We start from the raw sequence: 26,858 nt of genomic DNA on the forward strand, positions 1-26,858 counted from the left end.
TTAGGGACTGTTCTAAAAGTTATGGGAAGGTCATTGATGATTACAGAGCACGTGGTACCAGGGCTCCAAACTTTATTATGAAAATTTTCATAGTGAAAAGAACCGTGCAGTGAACACCTATATACCTTTCACTTGGAGTCCCTTGCGTGATAGAAATAATTAAGTGCTCGACTATGAGCTGAAAGGTTGGTTGTTCGAACCCACGCAGAGATGCTTCGGGAGAAAGGTCTTGCAATCTGCTTCCGAAAGGTTCCTGCCTTGAAAACCCTATGGAGCAGCTCTACCCTGTACACATGGGGTCACCATGAGTTGGAATCAGCTTGACAGCAATTAATAACAAAAACAACATACCGTTTACTTATATCCTACAATTATTTTGCTCCTGACTTAATTTTTAAAGTAGATCACACTGACAACTGTCTAGATGGTAAAAGGGGGAAAATAAATTTAATCTCTTCTTCCCAGGGAGGATATAAGAAAGTTTAGAAATAGTATAGCCATGCAGATAAAATGATTAGAAATGAATAAATACACAAAAATATAAGCGATAATCACGAAATTCCAAACACAATTATTGAGGAAAAGTGTACTAGAGTTGTTTTATCAGATAAAATCTATTTTATTTTATTTTTTGTGAACTATGACTCCAGCTCCAAGATAATAATTTGAATCTTTTTTCATAATCCTAATATTGAATATTGAATATACCAGGGACTGCCAGACAAACGAACAAATCTGTCTCGGAAGAAGTACAGCCAGAAAGCTCCTTAGAAGCAAGGATGACAAGACTTTCATTTTATGTATTTTAAACATGTTATCAGGAGGGACCAGTCCTCGGAGAAGGACATCGTTCTTGGTAAAGCAGAGGGTCAGTGAAAAAGAGAAAGACCCTCAACAAGATGAACTGACACAGTGGCTGCAACAATGGGCTCAAGCATAGCAATAATTGTGAGGATGATGCAGGACCAGGCAGTGTTTTGTTCTGTTGTAGGTAGGGTTCCTATGAGTGGGAACCAACTTAAGCACCCATAACAACATAACAAAAACATTTTCTCTTACTAGAAATTGAAACAACGTGCATAAAGTTGTTAAAAAACAAAACAATACAAAATACCACAAACATTAAATTAGTTTCTAAGATACTTTGCAATTCTTCAGATAAGTGACATGCTGAGACCTAACAAATGGTATCAGTGGGGATGGAGAAGAAAAGATAAAGTTCAAAAATATTTACGAGGTAGAATTGATGAGATGTTGGTTAACTAATTAGATAAGGAGGGGTTAGAAGATATTTCCAGAAGAAATGTTTGGAGAAAAGAGGAGGGGTGGATTTTTTAGAAGGCTTTGAAATATCCAGGTGAATATTCCAGTTGGCAACTAGAATTTAAGCATGGAACTGAAAAGGGCATTGAAGGCTGTAAATAATGGATTTGGAAACCATAAGCACGTAAGGTCCATGAGAATAGATGAAGGCTGCTCTGAAAGGTTTGTAAAAAGGAAGAAAAATTGTCGCCCTGAGCCATCACCAAATCTCTGGGTCTCAGGTACCTTAAATACTGATTCTGCTCCAGATGACCATTTTAAACTATGCAAGAATCAAATTGCCAACTCTTACAACTCAATAATAAAAAAATAAATAAAGAACACAACTTATAAGTGGGCAGAAGATCTGACTAGACATTTCTTCAAAAAAGACCTACAAATGGCTGATAAACACACAAAAAGATGCTCAATGTATTTGCACTAGGGAAATGCAAACCAAAACCACAATGAGATCCTACTTAACACTGAATTGTTGGTTGCAGTAGAGTTGATTCCAACGCTTAGTGATCCTGTGTGACAGAGTAAAACTGCCCCACAGGGCTTTCTTGGCTGTATTCTTTACAGAAGCAGATCTCCAGGTCTTTCTCCCTGGAGAGGCTGGGTGGGTTCGAACCATCAACCTTTTGCTTAGCAGCTGAGAGCTTAAATGATTTGTCACTAGGGCTCCTTTCGTACCCACTACCAAAACCCACTGTGGTCAAGTCAGTTCTGACTCATATTGACTCGACTCATAGGACAGAGTAGAGCAGTCTCATAGGGTTTCCAAGGCTGAAAATCTTTACAGAAGCAGGCTGCCACCATCTTTCTCCCGTGGAGCGGCTGGTGGGTTCCAACCACCAAACTTTTTGGTTAGCAGCCCAGCGCTTTAACCACTGCACCACCAGGAAACCTGTTGCCGTGGATTCAATTCCAACTCATAATGACCTTATAAGACAGAGTAAAACTGCTCCATAGGGTTTCCAAGGAGTGGGCTGGTGGATTTGAACTGCAGAACTTTTACCAGGATAACTATAATAATAAAGCAAAATAACAAAAGTTGGCAAAGATGTGGAGAAATTGGAACAACTATTCATTGGTGGTGGGATTGTAAAATAGTATAGTAGTTCTGGAAAACAGTTTGCAGGTTCTCAAAAAGTTAAACACAGAGTTACCATAGAACTCAGCAATTCCACTCCTAGGTATATACCCAAGAAACCTAAAAACGTACGTTCTTATAAAAACTTGTGCATGAATGCTCATAACAGCATTATTCATAATAGCCAAAAAGTGGAAACAACCCAAATGTCCATCAAATGATGAATAAAAAAAAAACCAAACTCGTTGCCGTCGAGTCGATTCCAACTCATAGTTGACCCTATAGGACAGCGTAGAACTGCCCCATAGAGTTTCCAAGGAGCGCCTGGTAGATTTGACCTGCCAGCCTTTTGGTTAGCAGCTATAGCACTTAACCACCATGCCACCCAAATGATGAATGGATAAATATAATGTGGTATATCCAAACAATGGAACGTTACTCCGTCATAAAAAGCAATGAGGTTCTGATACATGCTACGTTAGGGATAAAACTTGAAAACGTTGTGCTAAGGGAAAGAAGCCAGACACAAAGGAGTACATATTGTATGATCCCATTTATATGAAGTGCTGGTGGCGCAGTGGTTAACAGCTCGCTGCTAAACAAAAGGTCAGCAGTTTGAATCCACTAGCTGCTCCTTGGAGACCCTAGGGGGGCAGTTCTACTCTATCCTAAATGGTTGCTAGGAGTCAGAATCCACTCCATGGCAAAGGATTTGTAATAGGCAAATCTATAGAGATAGGATTTCATTTTACTTGGATCCACAATCAACAGCCATGGAAGCAGCAGTCAAGAAATCAAAAGACACACTGCATTGGGTAAATCTGCTGCAAAAGACCTCTTTAAAGTGTTGAAGAGAAAAGATGTCACCTTGAAGACTAAGGTGCGCCTGATCCAAGCCATGGTATTTTCAGTCGCATCATATGCATGTGAATGCTGGGCAACGAATAAGGAAGACCGAAGAAGAATTGACGCCTTTGAATTGTGGTGTTGACGAAGAATATTGAATATACCGTGGACTGCCAAAAGAACGAACAAATCTGTCTTGGAAGAAGTACAACCAGAATGCTCCTTAGAGGCAAGGATGGAGAGACTGCGTCTTACATACTTTGGACATGTTGTCAGGAGGGATCAGTCCCTGGAGACAGACATTATGCTTGGTAAAATAGAGGGTCAGTGAAAAAGAGGAAGATCCTCAACGAGGTGGATTAACACAGTGGCCGCAACAATGAGCTCAAGCGTAACAACGATTATAAGGATGGCTCAGGACCGGCTAGTGTTTCGTTCTGTTGTGCATAGAGTCGTTATGCGTCTGAACCAACTCGATGGCACCTAACAACAACAACAACATAGAGACAGAAGGTAGATTTGTGATTGCCTAAAGCTGGGAGGGCTGGGTGAGGGAAACGGGACATGGCTGCTAGTGGGTTTCCTTTTGGAATGATGACAGTTCCAAAATTTATTGTAGTGATGGTTGCACCACTCTGTGAATGTACTAAAAACCACTCAAGTCGTGCACTTTAAATGCATGAAATTGTATGGTATGTGAATCATATCTCAACACATGTGTTAAAAAAAAAATCTAATTGCCCTGTACAGATATCAAGTGTCAAAACAAAAAATCTGATCAATAAGTCAATTCGAGTAAAAAGGTTTTATTGGGTGGGAAAAAACTGAGTAGAGGGGGCACTCTTAGGAAGAGATGAGCTTGGCACAATTTTGACCAGCTCATATTTTTTTCATATGCAGTACAAAGTATCAGGGGATTTCCCAAAGGGAAATTTTAAGTGATTTGTTGTCATTCACTTAATGGGCAGGAGGCAGCTTGGATTGGTTTATTAAGTGTGGGTGTCTGCATTCTATAGGCTAGCTATGGTTTATCTGACTATGTAAACGTTTCTCAGAACTGCCTCTGTCATGAGTTTTTAGTTTCTGTGAAGGGTTGAGAGTTAAGTTTAAACGGAGATGGACAGCCATTTTCTTTAACACAAGGCACCTCACCAGTCAGGCTGTTCTTGCTAGTTGCTCCGTAGGGTTTTGAAGGCTGGAATCTTTTAGAAGCAGATCATCAGGCCTGTCTTTCTACGCCTCTTGGGGCATTCAAGCCAATAACCTTTAGGGCTGGTAGTCTAGCCTCTGCACCACCCAGGGATTTCCACCAGCCAGGTATCATCCCCTTTTTATAGAAAGGGTAACAGAGGTGCAGAGGGTTAGGGTCTCTTGAATCTAAGTTTGGGTTTTTCTACTATACCATACTGTTAGGCGATGGCAGAATTAAATTTTTTCTTGCAACACCACTGTAGGTATACATGTGGTTGTTGTCAGGTGCCATCAAGTAGGTTCCAACTCACAGTGACCCTATGTACAACAGAACGTCCTCACAAGGGTAGTCAAGCTTGAGCCCATTGTTACAGCCACTGTGTCAATCCATCTCATTGAGAGTCATCTTCTTTTTCACTGACCCCCTACTTCACCAAGCTTGATGTCCTTCTCCAGTGACTGGTTATACCTGCTATCACTTAAGATGATAGTTTGAATCCCCCTTATTAGATCGCAAACCTTTTCAGAGGTAGTGTCTGATTCTTGTCTATGAAGATCTGGTAAAGTGCTGAGCATTTAGGAGGCACTCAAATGAAGAAAAGAACTGCAGCTGAGGCGAAATAAATGGCACAGGAAAGTAGGAATTCTGCCCTCTCCAACCAAAGGAAGGGGCAAGGACACACAAACTAACGAAGTAGAAAAAAGGTTTAAGGGAGTGGGAGAAAGATGTGGCAATCTGCTTCCTTGGGAACCCTATGGAACAGTTCTACTCTGTGCTATAGGGTCGCTATGAGCTGTGGTTTTACACCGAGAGAATGATAAAGCAAATTTGAGAAATCTAAGAGAAGGATGTATCGAAAATCTTTGTAACGTTCCTGCAGTTTTTCTGGAAGTCTAGGATTTACGTCAAAATAAAACATGAAAAAGAAAAAAAAAGGATTAAGGGAATGAGAAACGGAAAGGGCATCTCCCCCCTCCCCCACCAGCGACAGTTGCTCTGGCAAGTTCCAGAAGGGATTCAGAACGACTGATGACATCACCACGCCCCGTACCCAGCACCACAGAGGCCAAACGACCCGCTCACTTTCCCGCCTCACAGACGCCCAGAGATGGGGCGGGGCCTTGTAAGCGCGGGCCTACGTCACGTCCGGTTTGGCCAGCACCTCCACAGGAGAGGGAAAGCAACGCCAAGAGGGGGCGGGACCAAGAAAGCGCGCGTTCGGGCACGGGGCGGGGCGTGCTTAAGGCGTGCTGCGTCACGTCCGGTAGAGTCAGAACCTGTGTGGAGGCGGCGCGGTGTGCTTCGTCTCTGAACCGCTCTCAGAGTAGTGCGTTCTGCGAGGCTGCCAAGGAGCCTCCGTAGAGAAGGCCCGAGAGGTGGACCGCTGCGATTGAAGCACATCGAGCGGCGACTGCAGCCAGGAGTCATGAGCGACAGCGGCGAGCAGAACTACGGCGAGCGGGTACGTAGCGGTGGCGCAGGGGGCGGCCGTGTGTCCACATCTTTTGGCATCTCTTGGAGGCCCCTTGGCCTCGGGCTGGGAGGCAGGGGATTTAGGGTCCGGAGTCTGAGGCCGAGAGGGACGGGAGAGGGTTTTTTAAGCAGGCCCTTGTAGATAGTGTGTTTAGTTGTGAGGGAGGCCGCCGGCTGGTTTAGGGGGGTCTCCTCCCCGAGACGGCGGCTTTTCCGTTATGGGGGGGTTGAAGATGGCCGCCGCGGCCCCTCGGTGTGGGGGAGGGACGGCATCGCTTCGCCGTTGCTCTTCTGCGAAGCCGCGCCGCGGCCATCTTGGGCTGACGGGCTGGGCGCGCTGCCAGAGGCACAAAATGGCGGAGGAGCCGCGCGTCCACGCGGGCCGGCGCCGCGAGGCCTGCCGCCCGAGCCCGAGCCCCCAGGGCCGCGTGGGGGGGCGGCGGGGGAAGACGACGTTCTGGGGGGGCTGCCGCCCGCCCGGGGGTTACAGTAACGTGGGACGGGCTTCTCGGTCCCGGATAGGACGGATCCTGGGGTGTGGTTGGGGCCTCTTGTGGGGCGGGGGACAGTGATTCGGGATAGATTGAGTTCTCGGCTTATTATTTCGGGGGACTGACTGCACGCGGACTTTTGTGCTTGGCTTCGGTAAGAGTGCTTTCCCCTGGTAAGGAAGGGGCTTCCCAGCGAAACGTTATCAGTACGTAAGTAGATTCCAAGGTCTGTTAAGAGTGTATTTTATGGGGTAGACGTTTTGTCACGAGGTTGCATAGGAGGAAAATTGGCGGGCAGCGATTTCTGGCGCCGTTATTTGCTTTGTTTAGGGGCGTTCTCGCACTGAGCGTTAACTTGTGTTAGCACTCTTTTTTTTTTTTTTTTCCTTTAAGTTTTTTTCCTGGTGAGCTCAGTGAGGATTGATTAAATTGCAGGGATAAGACAATTGAGAGGCTTAACAAACAGCTTAGTAAGGCTTGGCTGTGGGACTTGGGGGCGTTACCTTCGGGAACCATCTTAACAAAGATAGCAAACCACAACGTTATATGTTTCTAGTACAGGGGTTAAGGAGAATTTGTTAGGAGGAGGATAATAAAAAACAACAAAGAATTTGATTTTTGAGGCGGGTGTAGGAACAAGTTGGGTGCCGGGTGTTTTATATTTTTACAGTTTTTTGCCTGTTACCGTTTCTCTCTGCTGGTAGGTCTCAGGAAGATCTGAATGGCGTTTGTTAGATCTGTGCAAATTGCATTTAAAATGCTTTTCCTAGTTCATCAGAGGGTGGTTTTTGGAAGAAGCTTCTTAGTTTCTAGAACTTGAGAGGATTTACTGGGTAACCGAAATTGATTAGTTTGAACTGATCTGGCCTTTAGATTTCAGATAAATATAGGACCTTTTTTTTTTTTTTTTTTTAAGTTTTTACTTACTTGGGGGTAGCAGTTGGATTGAGCCCACAAGTTTTTTAAGCTGAGTCTTGTGGTTACTGCCAGTTGAATACACCGAAACTAGTCATCAGTGTTCAGACTGGAAAGCAAGTGGTTTTTAATTATTCGGTTTTTGAACAGATGTTAGTGGGTACTTTCGCACTGTTCAGGGTATACAAAATGGTTTCTGCCTAGGGAGGCTCGAATACAAGTGAACAACTTGTATATAACTGTTGTTTGTGAAGATGGGAAATTGTAGAAACTAAACTTGCACAAAGAGTAATAAACTGATATTTTGCAAGAGGAAGTAGACAGTTATAGGAAGTAGGTCCTGGATTGAGACACAGCTCGAGGGATAGTGTCATGTACTAAAATAGATGTTCGAATTCTGTTTTCTTTCTAGCAGAAAATACACGCTAGTGTTTTTCACAGTTGTTACATAGAATAGGTATTGACTAAGTTCTGAAAAGAGAAAAGTTACAAAGTAACAAGTTAATTGATTTTATTTAAAGCATAAGAGGCTTGACTTTCTGGAAGAGATTTTTAAACTGAAACTGGGCAGTTTAAAAATAATGCTGTAGAACAGTCACATTTGACTGGTTAAAACTCGCTTTAAAAATCCTGAAAGCAGTGGAAAATATATTAGTGACAAAGATGTGTACGAGGTAATAATCTTGGACATTCCTGGTATGAATACCTTCTCTGAAGCCTGAAAAACTGAGTTTCAGTCAACTCTAGGCTATTAAATTTGCCTAACTGTTCTGTTACTGTAAATCAGTAATACAAATTTCTTGGTTCAGGTGGATCTCCCCCTGCTTCATCTACTAAACCTCTAATCCACAAACTGCCACACAACCCATAAGTGACGAGGAATTTTTTTGTTCCTTTAAACTTTAGAAGTTATTCCTTTCCTGAACAGACCAAGATTGTGTGTATGAAACTTACTCAACCTGGTTAGCATATTCTAGAAATGAACCGGTGTCCATCATAGAATACTTACTTACTGGGTGACCATATTGTGTCCCGCATCCTTTGTTTGAAATGGGTAGCTAGGATATAACTTGGATTTTTGTGGTTAATATTGCACTTTTTAGTTTGGTAGTTTCTTTATCTGGGATTTAATATGTGTGTGTGTATGTATTTCTGCATCCGAAGGTGGATTTACTTAAAATCTGTCTCCAAGGATCTAGTCAGAGTTGGCTTGCCTAATTTAGCCAAACGAAGTACCAGAGTAAAATCTCATTTTCATCTCAGCTCAAGCCTCTTTGAGTGCTCTCGCAGAATTGCTCCACAAACATTTTGCAGAGGGGTTGACTGGCACTTTTTCCCGGGGGAGGGGGGGAGGTGTGCTATTCTTGACAGTTAAATTCTGCTCACAATTTGGAAGAATGGGAACATGAATAAGGATTTGTTTGTTTAAAGGGTGCTAGGTATCTTGGGGTTAATGTTAATGCTTTTAATAAATATCTAAGGCCTAGTAATGGTCACAGCGCGTAGGGTATGTGAGGTTTGTATGTCGTTTGGTCTTGCAGTTTACTATTGTAATTCTGTAGCTTCTACAAATAAGTCTTAAATCAGAAACAACGGAAACACCTGTATGGACCAGGTGGTTTTAATTTTTGTCAAGCTATCAGAATTAGAGTAGAAACAGCTTTAAATATATTTTGACCCACCAAATACTCTCATTGAATACTGCTTATTTTTTGTCAAAGCAATGTGTTTAAAATTTAAATACATTACCTTATTCTCAAATAGAGGTGAATAGCATCTGGATACATACCATCCCATCAAACTGCCCTTCAAATTCTGCAGTTTTACTCTTCTTCTCCTTGATCTTGGGTTGTCTTTTTGTACTCCTTGTTTTTAACCTCTAACCCTAAATTCTAATTTTCAATACTGAAACATCTCTGAATCTGTTTTTCTTTCTAAAGAATTGTCCATCTCACCAAATTTCTTTAATAAAGAATTAATGTCAAGTAGGGGGAAATATTTTGCATTGTTCTGTATTACTGTGAGTTCAGTTAGTTGTAAGTAGTCTAGTCTCTTGGAGAAACCAGGTTGAAATGTGTTTTACTTGAATTTAAGTAAGAACACTTTAATACTCTGGATATTGAAAATAGAAGGTGGCAATTTCAAATTGAGATTACAAGGTAAGTACTACCAGTTTTGTCAAGATTGAAGAGGAATTCAGACAGTGAGATGTAAAGCCCTTTTCACCTCCCCCCCCCCCCACAAAAAAAAACCCTAACTGTAAAAGATAAGCATAAATGCTTTCTTGGTTGAACTCATATTTTACCCAAGACAAGGACAGAGCTCCGATTTGGTGTATCTTTTGAGCCATAGCATAATGTTTTAATTACGTTGATCAGTTTTTATACGCGTATAGTTGTGTGTGTTCTTAGAAGGTATAGTGATGGAATGTTGATTGATATTTAGGAATTTGTCATATTTACCAGTTTAGTTTTTAGTTGGGTCAAGTAGAATTATGTATTATTATCACTTAGTCCTTTTAAGCTACAAGCCACAGTTACTTACGGCAAATTAGTCTTCACATTTCCCAAATTGTTTGCTTTGAATTAGGTTTTGGAGGTTTTTTTTTTTTTTTTTTTTTTAGATTAATTTTATCAGATTATTTATGATAGCCTGGATGACAGTCCCTTTTTTGTATTGATTTTTGTGCTAGGTTTAAAAGATCAAGTATGGGGTTTTCTGAAAAAGTCAAAAAGAGCTTTTGGCTTTTGCTAGGAAGTGGAGTGTTTTTCGAGAATATTGTGCTCAATCTTTGAGGATTTTTCTGTCAATCCAGCTGTCTGTTGGACAGTTTTGGCTGCAGAAAAAAATAGTTCGTATTTGTTACCAGCATTGATCTTTTCTATATATAGCAGGATCACCAAGCTTTTTCCTTTGTCCCTTTTCCTCCCAGTTTTTAAACTGTTGCCTTGTCAATCATCATCATGAATTTTAGCATGTTTAAAGTTAAACAGATTCTAGTTGTAGCCCTTAGAATCGTTTTAAGAAAAATCGTGATGATGGTACGAGTTTATTTCTAAGTGAGGTTTCTTAACTAAACGTACGTAATAACGTTAGCCCAGTAATTGGTCTTTAGGTTTTATAAAGTGACTACTTGAACTTAGTAGCTGAGTTCAAACAAATCTAATACTTATAGTATCAATAGTGTGTTTTGTTCCTTAACTGTAGGAGGAAGAAGTTGAAAGGGGTAAAATAACAGCAGGAAGGTGTCCATATTGGAAATAGTTGTGGTATCCATCTAAAGGTTTTGAACTCAGTTGCAGTACTTAGTCTTATGCTTCTAAGCCCTGTGCATAACGTCTAGGAGGCCCTAAGAGGAAATCTGCTTGGGCATTCTGATTCCACGATTACATTTGTGCTGCCAGCAAACATTTCCCATTACATTTTAGTGATGGATGTTAAAAGCAATAACTGTGATGCCCTTAAGTAAAAGGCTATTTCAGTTTTTTCCTGGATTAAATAAAGTTGAACAATAACTTATAAGCAATAGTAAAAGTTATGCTTACATTGTTAGAGAAGACATCACATTTCCCATGGTGGACATGGTTGTCATTGTACTCGGATACAGGTATAAAGACTTCTCAATTTTATTTATTTTTTTTATTAGAGGAAAGAAAGATTTGGCCTTTTTTTCCCCAACAAGAAACTAAAACTAGGTGAACAAACCATTGACATGCAGTGAAATGAATTTGAATATGAAGTGAATGCAGGGTGACAAGGAAAACTAGGATGTTTTATGAAAGCAGTATTTTGTTCAGAGTGTTCAGCATACACTATTACACTGTATTGACCTGCTAAACTGATGTTGAGTTTTTCAGTAATCGAGGTGGGCTGTAATTTTCTCCCAGTATTGCCACCTTTTAAAGAGGTGTTCTTTTTTTGTAAGTCAGAAGGCTTTAGTATTTTCTATTTGGGGGGAGGATATTACAACATCCTTTGAAAGTACCCACTGTTGGATTCAAGTTTGTTCTGGTTTTCTTTGTAGCTATTTGTGTATAGTAGTTGGTGAATTTAATACTGAATTTTTTTCTGATTTTAAAGTGTTCTAGATTTAGTAGTTGGGCCATTCATACTAGAGCAGCTTTCTGTGGGTGGATTGAACACTAAAGCTCCAAATTTTTAGGTCCCCTGATATTATTTCTACAGAATTCTTAAATATGCAGTGCAAAAATGTGTGACATTAAATACATTTCTTAACCTTAGACAAGTCACAATATTGTTAAAACCTCATCAACCTGAGCCTTTGTCATTGTACAAGTACATTGTCCGTGCTTTCCTTTCTAGCACTTTGTATTAATGTGTCACTTTGACTAGAGATATGCTTTTGACACATTTTCTTTTGATGAATAAAATAAATGTGAATTACAACTATAGTTCTTAAAATGTTAAGTGAACAGTAAATGTTCAGTTGAGCACTTCACATTCAGCTTAAGCATGATAAATCTATTTGGAGTAGACAAACTAGAATGATTATATATTCTAGAACCAACAGAAAACTATGTAGTTTCAGTTTTTTGAGCTGCATATTCTAGGTTTTGTTTTTTAAATCCAAAACGAGATTTTTCTAGTTTCAGTTTGGCACTGGATTTTGTCCTGGAGTTTTAAAATATTCTTCATCCTGTTCTTTTTCTATTAAGGTTAATGTTGAAGAAGGAAAATGCGGAAGTCGTCATTTGACAAGTTTTGTAAATGAGTATTTGAAGCTCAGGAATAAGTGAAGCTGAAATTTGAAAAAATAAAAGAAAGAATGCATGCTAATTATCAGACCAGAAGTCCCACTTGTAGAATATTGAGCAATTTGTGTGAAGTGGGGAAGATGAAAGAAGTCAGAATTTGAAACGGAAGAATGAAGAAAAGAAATAAAAATGAAGTTAAGATAAGAAGTAATCTGGAATCAGAAAGCACTACGCTAAGTAATTACTAGTCTGTTTATGTGTCCCTGTATATTTTGCTAAACATGCATGCATTATTTGTTTAATGGAAGAAAATATATACAGGGTTAAGAAGTGCCTTCCAGGGGAAACGTTAAATTAGGTAATTCTAATTTTAACTGCTTAGTCAAATGATTGAAATGCAATTTAAAAAAAAATAACCTTTTGTAGTCAAATGTTAGGCAAAAATGAGCTCTCCAGCTTGGGTGACAGTTGCCTTGATGGTCTCCCCTCTAGGTTTTTCATCTGTCTGACTCTTTTCTGGTGTCGGGACATGAATGACTGGCTACCTCCATCCAGTATTGGACCCTGGTGGTCTGTGCAGCCCTTCTTAACTTTTACAGTGCGTTGACCATCCACCCCCTTTTCAGTATTGAACAATATATAGTAGGGTGATGTTTTCTCAGTTTGTCAGAGTTTTCCAAAAGAACATCACCAGGGTGGTTATAGAAGCAAACCCCAACATTAAAGCAAAATGATGAACAGGATAGTTCAAATTGTTCACTGTCAGTTTCAGCTTAATGTGACTAGGGTGACAACTAAAAAATAGTAGCTTCTCTCAGAATGAAGTGGGTCACATAGGTGAACAGGATATCTAATTTAAAGCAACAGGTGCTTTAGCTTTAACCCCATTCTGCTGTCGACACTTAACCTGTTATAATGATGTGATAGATACAGGTTATAAAGTAGCTTTGTTCTGGTTCCCCACGTTCCAGCCAGTTAGTGGGAAAATAACACAAAAGTTCTTTTTCTCTTCTGTGGTTTTCTTTCTTGGGTGGGGGTGGGGGGTTGGTTTGGTTTTGTGTGAGTGTGCGTGTGTTTAAGCTGAATAGAAGTCCAGTGGTTGGTGTGATGTTAACCTTAGTTGTATGGGACAGGCATACATCAAAAATATCCAGCAGCACCCCTCCAACAGCTGTCTTCTACCCTAGTGAGAAAGCCAAACCAAGAGAGTCATCTTCAACACTTGTCCTTCCTGAAATGAAGACAAATTTAGAAACTTTCTCTGAGAGTTGTCAGGTCTTAAAGCTCTTGGAAAAAGTGATTTAAATAGCATTTCTTGAAGGATCCATTTTTCTGAGGCTTGGTGGCCTAATTGCAATGTGAAACTTGCGCTTTTATGATATTTAATTATTTCTATATCTTGCAAGCTGAGGGCGGTTATCCTCAGTAATAGGAGACTGTTTCCTGCATTTGCTTTGCCCTCATTATTGCTTTGTAAAATTTCTTCCTTTTACTTGAGGCTGCTGTCACACATGGCACTTAACTAGTGTTCGGGTTGATTTTGTTTTTATCTAAGAGGGCCACTCACAGGTGAAACCAGGTTTTCAAGTAGAACACAAATATAGGGTGACCTAGTTACTCCCGAGATGCAGTCGTTTTGTTTAGGGCCACTTGTGTGCATTTGGCCAGTTGGCTTTGTGCATTTGTATTTTTAAAATCCCACCAGTTAGTTTATTTACAGAACCCACTTTGACGTGATATTAACTCTGCATTCTGAATTATTGAGGAGCAGGCTGAGGTAAAAGTGATGTAAATTGATTGATTTGTATTTGAGCCCGTGAATTGTTTTTAATGTTGGTGCTGGTGGACCATCTCCTCTACTCTACGCCTTCCCCCCTTGACCAGAGAAGCTTTGAAGTTGAGGAATATCTTCACCTTCGCGGGTGGGGAGACAGGCCTCTGGTCTGGGGGTAGGCAGTGAGGTCCATGCCCCAGGAGGGTTGATAGTGCAGAGGGTGCTAAGCAGGGAAGGAGATAACAGAAACAAGATGCCATGAAGATGCCTTTGGCAAGAAAAAAATCAGATAGGAATGGTATAATTTCTGTCATTCACCAAAGGCAGTGAAATTCTTAACAAGCATCAGAAGCACATGTGGTGCTTTTCAGAAATGTAAATGCGCAGTTCTTTCTCTTTCAGAAAGTTTTCCTGAGAAATTACCATTCTCAGAATAGGGAGATGCAGATTAAGGTATTTGTTGGAAGGCTGGGCTTGTTATGTTATGTGTTCCCAGATACATATGTTAGTGTACAGCTATGGTCCAGTGTATAAGAATTCGATTCCCTCAGCATTTTAAAGGGAATTTTGGGCTTTATACTGAATTTCTAAGTTCATGATAGCTTTTCTTGAGGTATGATGTTACCAAGTAGTGCTGCTTTTGGTAGAGTTTTAATCTGTTGGCACTATAGATGTGTCAGCCCTGAGAGTAGGAGCTTTCCCAACTGAATTAAAGTTAACTTTCTTTATGCTTTTAGATTTGGCTAATAGTTTCAGGTCTTATTTCTTCTAGACAAGCTAAGTATTCTTGTGTATATATATATATATATATATGTTCTAACTGGCTAATGACCAACATAACTACAGAGGGCTTTACCTTCTTTAAGAATATCTCTGACAAAAAAACGGGAGAGGCATTGTGTAGGTAGGTGTTGGCCCAACCAAGCATCAGTGCAGAAGTGAAAATCTTTGCATTCTGATGGTTGCCTATTGTTCCTGGTCTGAGGAATTACTGCTCCCAAAAAATGTCAGCATAACCAATTTGGGAGGCTGAGGCCTTAAAATTTCCCAGATATTGCAGTATCTTTGACCTTGATCTAAAATTTTATGAGGAAATCTTAAATTAAGCAGAAGTGGTGTCCCCTCACTCTTAGTGGGATGGACTGTCTGATGAAGCATTTCAGCTTGGAATAAGATTTCTTTTAAATGAAATAAGATGCTTAAAGGGAATCTTGGCTTTCTACCCACTTTTCCTTGGTAATCATATCTTTAGGCTGTGACTGCTGTTAACTAAAAGTCCTTGATTGGCATTCTTTCAGCTTTTTTTATGAAACACCCATATTCTGCTCCCCCTTCCTGAAGAAATTTTCTTCAGTTTTCATTAAGGGATATAATTATTCCATGAGGTGGTCTTTCTAGCTTGGAACAAAGATACTTACTAACATTTGAGTTCCTCTTTTGTAGATTTTCTTCTAGATTAGCTTTGCCTGTAGTAAAGATGGTGGTAGTTGAGACCTACTTCTTTGTCCAGAGAGAGTAGGTTAGTAGTGCTTTCAAGTATCTCAGTGTTTAGAATATTTGCTAGAGAAATTCGGGGATTTGTTAATTGAGGTTCCCAGAGCAGCAATACATCTTTTAACCATTCCCTTCTTGGAGTTAAAGGCATTTATTTACACTAATAACGGATGCTATCTTTTCCTTCTCTTTCAATCTCTTTATGGGAGGGAGGAGGGACAACTGTCACAGTTCATGTCATCTTATACCGTGTTTTATGACTTTGAAATCTATATGAATGTTTTTACAGTTGTTTTGGGCCTAGGGGCCTGAACTCATTTTAATGGGTGTGTTACTCTTTCCCATTTTTAGCTTCAGTTCTTAATTTGTCTCTTCTCTGTTGTAGTGAATTTTTTTCTCCGAGTATTGTAAAAAGGGATTTCCAAGCATTTCCTCATACGGTAAACCACTCTGTGCTTCAGTTTAAAATCTTCTATCTTCTGTCTTTATTGAGAATGGCCAGAATATTCTGAAGATCAATCACAGGGAGGTCTTTTGTGATAACCTTTATTTAGCAGTTTCAACTTTGGCACACACCCTGCAGTGACTTTCCTGGTAAAGTTGCTACTTTCAAGCCTGGCCCTTTCTGCTCTATCATGGGTGGAAAGACTTCACTAGATTATGTATGCCTTTTAACAGGCCTAAATGGGGTGACCCTGGAATGAAGGCCATCTTGGATTTGATTCTTCAGACAGCTTTCAGAATTGTGGGTGGGTTCGTTCTCCTTTCCTCTTCGACTGTTTCAGTGCCTTGGCAGAACTTTTCCTTGGCTTTACTACTTACTATATGTGTCTTACTGGTGGTTAATTGACCATACGCCTTTGGCTCATTGATGAACAGGTTACCTGTTTAGCTATTCCTCTGCTTTTTCTTTCAAGATCCTTCTTTTTTGTGCCCTTTACCTGCTGGTTAATTCCAGTCTTGATTGGGAAAGCTATGGGTATGTGGCATATGCCCAGATTTGGTTTTTGCATATAGTTACTGGACTGCTTTTGAGCCCCTTGGATTAGGAGCCACTGATCTAATCTGCTGTAGTTTCAGTATGGCATCTTAACATGATTTATCTCACTTGCCCTTATTCCCAGTTCCCCAGCAGTTTGCCCTAGCTCATCTTGTAGCTGTGACGCTGTGGCACCCTTTCTCCTCTTACCTGCACAATTCACTGCCTTTCTGTAACTATCTGGTTTTAAGATTCTTATGGTCCTCACCATGGTTAGATGGACAGAGCTGGTTCTTTCTTTCTACTGTTAGGACTTGAAATTGAGATGATCCTTGTCTCCATTCCCATTCAATTATAAATATAACTGGAAAAGTTGAGGACTCATGAAAAAATAATCTCAAGCATTTTAAAAGTAAGTTTTATAAATTTCATAGGGTTTTGTTTTATTGCTTGCAACCTGATTGAAGTAGGTGTAAAGAATAGGTGTTGTAGTTAACAAGATTCTTTCTCACCCTAGTCTTTATGGAATCACAATCCCAAAACAATCTTTGGACAGTTCCCTTGCCTGCTTGACTTTTGCACCCCTTTCTGAAGGGAGTGGGGCCAGATAACTCTTAAAACAGCTCCAAAAAGGCGGAAGAAAGGACAAGTTAATTGACATATGTCAGTTGGAGCGATGAAACTATAATACCAGGTATAACGCCTACCCTTACCTAGGTTTTCTTATCTTGGAAGGGGATTGCTTTCCCTCACCATTTATCTCACAGCAGCTTATTTGTTTTTAAAGTTGCCCAGAAAGTATACAAATTAAACTTTTGAAATCTGCGTGTAGGAATCCCGTTCTGCTTCCAGAAGTGGAAGTGCTCATGGATCTGGGAAATCTGCAAGGCATACCCCTGCAAGGTCTCGCTCCAAGGAAGATTCCAGGCGTTCCAGATCAAAGTCCAGGTCCAGATCTGAATCTAGGTAAGAAAGACTGTCTTGGCGTTTTCTTCTGTTACTCTTAGCTCTGAAATTAGTGTGTGCTTTGTAAACCAGGAAGGTAGAGAGGGTAACATCGTTTGTTGGCGTTTTTAATATTGGTACTAGAAATGAACTTTAAGTTCTGGGAAGCAGAAGACTGAGTGGCTAAGAGCCTGTGTTTTGGAGTCAGGGTTCAAATCTTCCCTCTGTTTTTTGCTGTCTTGGGCAGATGACTTAACCTTTTTCAACCTTAGTTTCCTTATCTGTCAAAGGGGAGTTAGTACTAGTTCTGCGGAGTTGTGAGGATTCACTCTGAGCTTAAGTAAATGTTCAGTATGGCAACTGTGCTGCAGAACAATGGCTTTCAGTAATAATAACTACAGTCCCTGATGAGAAATAGGTATAGTCTAGCATGTTACGTACATGGTGTGTATAAAACAAAATATCACAGTGCAGTTCTTTTTTTCCCCCTTGAATGTTGGTTGAGAATAGAGTATATTACACCTAGTTTGCCCAGGACAGGCATAATTAGCAGCACCCATTTCACTGAAACATGTTCTGGTTTAGACAGCAAGGTATACGTACGGTCGCTGTAGTCAGGAGCCACTTGTTGGTTTAAAAAAACTGCTGTGAACTACCTGTGACGATGATTAGTGTCTTGTTAAGTGAATGGTGAGCATATTCGGAGCAGAGAAAATAGAGGGTGATAAACAGCTAGTAAAATCTTGTGTGTTGTATGACTTGCAAAAGATATGGAATATGTTAATTTTAATCTCCTTTCGTCTTAATTGGAAGCCCTGGTGGCATAGTGGTTTAAGTGCTATGGCTGCTAACCAGAAGGTCGGCAGTTGGAATCCACCAGGCACTCCTTGGAAATTCTGTGGGGCAGTTCTATTCTGTCCTGTAGGGTCTCTGTGAGTCGGAATTGACTTTACAGCAACGGGTTTGAGTTTTTTTTCTCCTCCTCTTAATTATTATTTCAACAAATGTTGGAGAGAGCTTGTGGTTTGGGAACTTCTAGCAGCGTTGAAATGACTGTGGATAATTAGAGAAGAAAGGTATTGATCCCGGTTAATTTGTACCGTGTCATTATATGCCTGGAGTATATTCCCTCATTGGGAGTTTTGCCTCTAGAGTAATAAAATAATTTAGCGTCTTATCTCCTGTTAGTTATTTGGTCATAACCCAGAAGCCTTTGTCTTGCAGGTCTAGATCCAGAAGAAGTTCTCGAAGGCATTACACGAGGTCACGGTCTCGGTCCCGCTCCCATAGACGATCCCGTAGCAGGTCTTACAGTCGAGATTATCGTAGACGGCACAGCCACAGTCATTCTCCGATGTCTACTCGCAGGCGGCATGTTGGGAATCGGGTAAGATGAAAATGTTCTGTGATTTTGAAGCCATTGACTGCCTAAAACCACTTACATAAGATACTTTTGTTGGACATTAGAACAGATTTTAGGTGACCACGGAGCATTAGCGGTGAGCATATGAGTTGCCCCTAGAGGCTTTTTAGTGTTTTGAGATAGTTCTTTAAGAACACCTTAAATATTTGAATGATTACAACTGTAAAAATTAAGGATGGACTGGAGTTGGGCTGTCATTCAAATGTAAGCAAAATAATGACAAACTTTATATGACTCACCTCATAAAAAAAACTCCGTTGTACATTACTGTGATGGAATTAGCACAATGTCTATAGTTTCACACCTGTTGCACCCGAGTTTTCTGATTATTTCATTTTTTTATAGGCTGTTCTCCTACGTTCCCATTGAATTTTAAGTTAATTTCTTTTTTGTTAAGGCTTTCCTTGTATTCCATGAGAGGGTCCAAGTGAGATGAAATTTAGTATTTATATACTGATTTCATTGTATAATCCAAGTGGCTCTGTGTCAGGGACTGTTTTTAATAACAAAGTAGAAATTCTCCCTAGTAAATGCTCAATGTATGGAATAAATGGAACATTTAGGTACACTCATGGCAACAGAAACCTTGGTGATGTATGATTCATTGTTTTATGTGGGGTTCCCTGACTTTATCGAAATGACTGCAAGCTGTTGTTGGGTGTCATCAAGTTGTTTTCAACTCAGGGCTAGCCCATGTGACAAGTAGAACTGCCCTCTAGGGTTTTCTAGGCCGTAATTTTTACAGGAGCATATCTCCAGGTCGTTCTCCTGAGCACTTAACTGTTGTGCCTTCAGGGCTCTGCAAACTGGTTGATCACTGTTAAAATGGGTTCCTATACCTACTCCTGGGCTTCGTATTTATGCGTATCTGAGCACTTGGGCTCGTATTCAAAGCATTCCATTGTATGGACGTTTATGAACTCAGCATTTTAATTGCTTACAGTTTATTTTGGCTGATAGGGACAGTACTGTTCTGACCTTGTGTGTGCATGTGGTGAGGGTATAAATATTTTTTCAGAATAGATTTGTAGAAGATTACTCTTTCAGCCAAATTACCCTGTAAAAAAGACTCATTTGTTTTCCAGTTGTGTGAGAGTCCATTTCCCCAATTATCAGTTTGAAAGTACTTATCATAGTTCTTTCTGCTCATTCTAAACAAAACATGTTTGGTCTAATTGATAACTGTTGATTTTTATTGTTAAGGGTTTTTTCTTTTCTAACTTCTGCTGCGTGACAGGTTTTCAACTTTTAAAACCCCCTTTTTTTAATTCCAGGCAAATCCTGATCCCAACTGTTGTCTTGGAGTATTTGGGTTGAGCTTGTATACCACAGAAAGAGATCTAAGAGAAGTGTTCTCTAAATATGGCCCCATTGCGGACGTGTCTATTGTATATGACCAGCAGTCTAGGCGTTCAAGAGGATTTGCCTTTGTATATTTTGAAAATGTAGATGATGCCAAGGAAGTAAGTGAAAGTCTATGTGTACATTTGTGAACACTAGTTCTATTGTTAATTCCAAATACTAGTGACCAGCTACTTGGATAAGGACAGTGTTTGCTTTTAAGAGTGTAGATAGGATATGCAACTATAGCAGAGTTAAAGGCAAAATGCATTCTCAGAAGGGGTATTGAAGTAAATAATACTGTGAACTTAAATTGTGGAAGATTTCAGATACATACAGAAAAGTGTGACTTGGGACAAAGGATCCTATCTCCCCACTTCGGTAATTATCATTTTATGGCCCAAGGCCATACCCTCCACCATAGTATTTTGAAGCAAATCTGGACATACCACTTCATATGCAGCTATTTCAGTGCACATTTATCCAAAAGATAAGAATATTAATGATTTAATTCAATATATCTACTCAATGGTTTTTTACTGGTTTTTTTTAATCAATGTTTACTTTGAGCGTGGGAAACAACAAAAAAAGTGGTGAAATTATGACCATAAAGAGGAAGTTGAATGTGTATTTTAGTACCCAAACAGGAATATGAATCCGGATTAAGAAAAATTTGGACTTCAGATCCATAATGATAGCTGAAGTCATTTCCAAGTATAAGGAAGAGAGACACTCAGGGAAATAATGGCAATCTGATAGGATTGAGGTCAGTGTTGAGATGAAGGCTGAAAGCTCTAGGTAAAAATCATTTTATGCTAGTTTTCTATTAAAAGTATACTTGTTTTTAACTTGATTTGTAAACTTTCACTTAAAGCACAATAAAAATTATTTTTTAAAAAAGTACACTTGTTTTCAAAAACAGTAAACCAATTTTAAAAATGATTTGGTCAACCAAAGAACAGCTGAATGCTACCAATACTAATGGATGATTGGAATTCTACGATTTGAAAGGAATTTTTAAGATGTTATGCAGGTTCATTTTAGAGAAAAGAAAAAATTAAGATGCTATAAAGTAGTATAGGTATGATTTGCTGAAGGTACATTGGCAGTATAGCCCTCTTGTTTTCCTCATGCGAATTTGCTACTGGACTATAGTTAGCTCTCTGAAAAATAGCCTGTTTGTACCTCATTCTGTAGTGTCAGGAATTATTAGAGAGAAAAGCCCCATCTTGTCTTTGGAATGGAGTAATTTTTGTTTTCAAGTGCATTCTCTCATTTGTATATTCTAGATGAACGAGCTATATGTAATTTAAGTTGCTGATCCATATGGTTTCAGTCATAACTACTGAAGTCTGTCATAGCCAATATGTAAATAAGTGACTGTGGCTGTATTCCAGTAAAACTTTGTGAAGTAGATACCAAAATTTGAATCACATATAATTTTCAGATATCACAAAATACCCTTTTTTTCCCCCCTAACCATTTAAATTCTTAGCTTGTGAGCTATGAAGGTCAAAAAATCCATAGCTGGCCTGATTTAGCCCACAGACCATAGTTTACCAACTCCTGCTTGGAAGAGTTTCTGGAAACACGGTCAAAGCTTTTCTTAGTTTTTATAACTAGCTTTTACAGATGACTATTTTGTAGAAAGAAAACCCATATATAAATTGTAGATCTTAATGTTGTGGGCAATGCTAAAAAATTTTTTTTTTGATGTAACTGAAGCATGCAGTTGGGGCCTTATTTATAGCTGGTGGATAGTTTGTGTCCTTGTTGGGGGTGTATATAGCAACTTATCTATTTTTTGTAAGGCTAAAGAGCGTGCCAATGGAATGGAGCTTGATGGCCGTAGGATCAGAGTTGATTTCTCCATAACAAAAAGACCACATACCCCAACGCCTGGAATTTATATGGGGAGACCTACCTAGTAAGTTTATTTTCAAAGTAAAAATTTATCGTTCAGTTTGTCCACTTTTCCAAAAGCGTACGTGTACTGGAGGGAAATTGTCAGTGCTTCATCTATCCTGCCACAATAGAAATTGGTTTTCCTGTTTGTTTTGTTTTGACTGAACTAAACTATATCCAATAGAATATATTCAGTGGAAACAGTGCTGTTTTCTGTCACAAATTTGAGTTAACATCTTTAAAATAGATCATGCCCTACTGTATCATAAAGAAATGCCCTATATTTGGCTTTGCTGGGAATTGCAGGCATTTTTCTCATAGTAGACACTTGAGCCTTATAAGAAAGATCAAGTACGAGTATAAATCTAGTGAATTGCATTTCTTAGTTTTTTTTTGTTTCTTAAATGGACTGTCTCATAGTGACGTACTGGGTTGTGATAGAGTACTTCTCTTTCATCATCACACTTACCAGTATTATACTAACAACTATAAATGAGTTTCTTTTTAGATCTAAGTATAATGCTCTTACATAAGGGGGAGAATTGCAATTATGTACAGTTGCCATGTTACCTTTAACAGGAGGAACATTTTTCCACTCCAAAAATAGAGCAGTTTCTGGGTTAGATTTTTATTATCCCTTCCTGTAAGGAAAAATAAGGGATTAGTGAATTGGCTGCGTTAGTTGAAAACAAGCCAGAAGGAGCTATAGATTTATCTCCCATTATTTTTCCTCTGGAGAAAGAGAATTAGAAGATTCTAGTAGAAGCAGTTTGCCCAGTCATGTGTAGAGAACTTAGTTGTGTGTGTTGTATGTCACCTCTAGGACCCTGTGAGCTAGTTACATGGTATTGCAGTATTGATGGTAAGCATCTGAACCAGTTTTCAGGTAGCAAAAGTCATGACCAGGAACCTAGGGAAGACCACTTGATACTTTGGTAAGAAGATATGTTATTATCCATAGTGGCAGCTCACGCCGTCGGGATTACTATGACAGAGGATATGATCGAGGCTATGATGATCGGGACTACTATAGCAGATCTTACAGGTAAAAGAACGTCACCTGTCTGAGTTGCAGTTTGAAGCAGCATTACTATCTTAAGTTATGGCCTATAATAAAAACAGTATTTATGTTTCTCATTGCTAAGTTTAAAGAAGATTTTAAAGCTGTATGTCTATAACTTAGGACAGGTACAGGTGTTTGGATTTCTGTTCATTAGTTATTCTAGAATATAGAGGGACTTTGATTATAATTCAGGTCACTTTAATGCAGTAGAGCATTTTCCTTTTTAAACCTTTAGTGTAGATGAAAACTGAACCCACTAAATACACAATCAAAACTAGACTATGCCTCAGGTTCTTTGTTTTTAGCACGTCATGAGCCGTACTTTGAGAGACAGTGCTTTGTTTCTTAGAAGAGTCTAATTTACTGTAACATAGGGAAATGCCCTTCGTACTTGTAAAGTAGAAGATTTCTTTGGGAATACCTTCAAAGGTAAAAGTAACATGTTAGCAACAGGAGATTTGGATTCTGCCTTGCTGTCAGAATGTAAATCTATGTAATTCAGTTTAAACCACAGCAGTGGTTCTAATACTTTATCATGGTATGGGATTGACAGGGTTTCTTTTTGCATGGTATCTGGTAGTGTATTTAATAAGTTGTCAAAATTGTCAGTGGATTTCTGTGGAAGTGTGAGACCTCTTGTATACTCTTGACATTGTCCAGGTTTTTATCACCCATAAAAAAACAGTTTTCTTCAGCACTGTTAAGTGGTACTTCAGAGATTACTTTTTGGAGGGTGAGAAGATTAAGGTCTTAGATTTGTTTGGTTGTTTAACTTCTCTTAAGAGCATTTGCTTAGAAATGTTAATGTATTCTAGTGATAACTCATTTTAGCCACCAGAGAGAGCTCTAGGCCAGGTTTTGAAAAGGGTGGCAAAAACTAGCCCTCAGTCACTTAACCTACAAAAATTTTGCTTCCACATACACTCTTTGGGGTCTTTCACTGCACGGATTCTGTGTTCTTTCACAAACTTCTAAAATAACATTATGTTGCTGTTCTGCCTTTGCAGAGGAGGTGGAGGTGGAGGAGGATGGAGAGCTGCTCAAGACAGGGATCAGATTTACAGGTAAACCGTGAGATGCGTGAACATCAGGGCCGCAGTGGGGAGGCTTCTTAAAGACTAGGCTGCTAGTATTGGAGTAGTTAGGTAAGCAGCATCACAGAAAATTAGATGGCATGATGTTCATAAAAATACCCTTAACCCAGATGACTGCATTTACAAAAAGTAACTGGGTTTATGTTAGAGAACTACTGAATTAAAAAACCAAACCCATCGCTCTCGAGTCGATTCTGACTCAGTGACCCTGTAGGAAAGTAGAACTTCCCCATACAGTTTCCGAGGAGCGGCTGGTAGATTCCAGTGGGTGACCTTGTGGTTAGCAACCGTGGCTATTAGTGAACTTTGTCCTGCGTGTTAGCCCCTGAGGGTGTGGTTAGAATTGATGTTAAGAGGTTTTTATTCACCCCTAAGATTATACTTCACAGAACTTAAAGGTTTGGCATCTTATTGGTGGATCAGATATAGAAAGGAGTAGGTGGCTTCTGATAGTTAAAGAGGGTGATTATTTGGCATGAGGCCTGATGATGTACTTCATTCTCAGGACTGTAACAGACCTCGGATCCCCATGACTGGTGCAGAATTAGAATTCATGAGACCGTCCTCGTTTGGGGGAGTGATAAAGGGTACTGCGTAGTCTGTGTGTTACTTAGTTTAGTTGTGACCTGTGGACACTTAAGACAGCCTTGACGTTTGTTCACAGAAGGCGGTCACCTTCTCCCTACTACAGCCGTGGGGGATACAGATCACGTTCCAGATCTCGATCATACTCGCCTCGTAAGTTTTTCTCTTTATATGATTTTTGTAATATAGTGGTTTTGTGTTGTTAATGACTTGCCTTATTAAAAACTGCACCGCCCCACCAGTTGCCATTGAGTCGATTCTGATGTATGTCAGAGTAGAACTATGCTTCACGAGGTTTTCAATGCCTGCTGTTTGGGAAGTAGATCTCTTCCTTCCAAGGCACCTCTGGGTGGACTTGAAACATCCAACCTTTCCATTAGCCAAGTGCGCTAACTCTTTGCACAACCTAAGCTACAACAGAGTAACTTACTCTTTTGCAGATAGGTTAATTCAGGTAGTTTTGTGTATACCTGTTATATTCCTGTGCCCCAAATGTTTGCATGAGGTTCAAGGAGATGTATAAAACCAACCCTTGGACTCCTGGTAAATGTATGTTCTTTCACCTTTGGTGTCTTTTCTTTTTAGAAGTCCTGTTAAACTCTGGACAACTTTAAAACGTACCTTTTTTGTTGTTGTTTTTTCTAGGCCGCTATTAAAGCATGAAGTTGAAGACTTTCTGAAACGTGCTCCAGAGTTGGGATATTGTTTGTGGACAATATTTTTATTGTCTCCTGTTTAAAAAGTGAACAGTGCCTAGTGAAGTCAGGTGACTTACACCTTTGATGATGACTACTGTTGGTGGAGTCGAAATGCTGTTTTCATTCTGCATTTGTGTAGTTTGGTGCTTTGTTCAAAGTTAAGTGTTTTCAGAAAAGTACGTTTTGCATGTATTTTTTTACAGTCTAAATTTTGACTGCCGAGAAGTTTCTATTGTACAGAACTTCATTTAAAAGGTTTTTCTACTGAATCCAGGGTATTCTGAAGATCAAAGCCTGTGTGTAAAATGCTACCAAATGGCAAAAAAGTAACAATAAAGTTTGATTTTTACTTTTCTTTCTAACATACCAATGCTTAGCAGAACTGTTCAGGTTAAGTTGTCCATAGTAAATTTGAAGACAAAAATACCCCGTTTTCCTCCAGTTCATTAAAAGTACCATAATTAATATACTTGCAACTAAGTGTTCAAATTATGCTCTGTAACTCTGTACCGCTAGTGTTAGAACTAAAGCTATTTCAATACAGCAAATGGTTAATGCTTACCTAAGTGTGGATTTGTCCGCCTTTATGTAATCTGTATTATATATAGCAGGAAATAAGAAGGGTTACCCAGCGTGTGCCTAAAAAAGGCAATTTTTTCAAGCTGTTACAAGGGGATAATGGTATTTCAGCTAGTTATCAGCAAGTGACAATACATTCCACCACAGATGTACTCTTGTTCTAGCTTTGAGGCTGTGTGAAAAATACCGGGTGCTTCACGATACACGATGAGAGAAAGGAACACTACACCTGTGTCATGGATGAACTGAAGACTTTGCCTGTTCATTTTTTAAATTCTAAATATTCTTTTTAGGTCCTTTGCTTACCAAAGGAGGCCCAGTTTCACTCAAATGTTTTGAGAACTGTGTTTAAATAAACTCAAAAATGCAAAGAGAAATTCGCTGGTGCGACTCTGCGGTTTACAGAGTGTTTGTTCTGGTCTGGGTTTCTTGTTTTCTTAAACCTGGTTACATTGTATTTAAGTTTACCATTTTTTAGCCTAGTCCCTAGTGCAGTGTACCCTGGGCTGAAGTATATATGTATTTTTTTAATAAATTAATTGAATATTCCCAGAAAACATGAGTGGGTAATTAGATATTAAAATGACCATCTCCATTTGGGCGATGGGTTGTATTAAATAATTTTAGCCTTCACACAAACCCCGAGGATACCATGACTACATATGGTAAGTATCTTTTAACTTAGGTTATTTTAATGACCGATGCTAAGGAATTTGTTGAAGACATAATTTCATTTTCTTAGCTTGCTATCTTTATAGCACTTAGATTTTATTTAGTGTATTTCAGATACTTGTAAGCACTTCACATATTTTAATTCATTTAATTGTCAAAAATTCTACTGTGTCACTTAATTTAGGTCCCAACAGCTATTAAGGTGGTAGTGCTGGTATCTGAACCCGGGTGGTATAACTCCAGAATCTCACCCATGCAATGCTAATATTGCCCCTG

The 26,858-nt window shown here is 39.4% G+C and overlaps 1 protein-coding gene across 2 annotated transcripts; it reads left to right on the forward strand.

Annotated features, from left to right (window-relative positions):
- The first annotated feature begins 5,694 nt into the window (after nucleotides 1-5,694).
- Nucleotides 5,695-26,297, forward strand: TRA2B (transformer 2 beta homolog). Of its 2 annotated transcripts, none has more exons than XR_007516850.1 (9): nucleotides 5,695-5,898; nucleotides 17,110-17,243; nucleotides 18,447-18,609; nucleotides 19,920-20,108; nucleotides 21,798-21,913; nucleotides 22,853-22,936; nucleotides 23,962-24,018; nucleotides 24,554-24,786; nucleotides 25,279-26,297. XR_007516850.1 is itself a non-coding variant. In XM_049880908.1 (9 exons), exons 1-9 carry the CDS (start codon nucleotides 5,863-5,865, stop codon nucleotides 25,287-25,289), a joined length of 864 nt encoding a protein of 287 aa, XP_049736865.1. In that variant the 5' UTR covers nucleotides 5,695-5,862; the 3' UTR covers nucleotides 25,290-26,297. The 2 variants fall into 2 exon arrangements, 1 of the variants encoding a protein (XP_049736865.1); XM_049880908.1 differs by having other exon boundaries at nucleotides 24,713-24,786.
- The last annotated feature ends 561 nt before the right edge of the window (nucleotides 26,298-26,858 follow it).

The sequence above is a fragment of the Elephas maximus genome, chromosome 1 (assembly GCF_024166365.1).
Source record: "Elephas maximus indicus isolate mEleMax1 chromosome 1, mEleMax1 primary haplotype, whole genome shotgun sequence".
Taxonomy (NCBI): Eukaryota; Metazoa; Chordata; class Mammalia; order Proboscidea; family Elephantidae; genus Elephas; species Elephas maximus.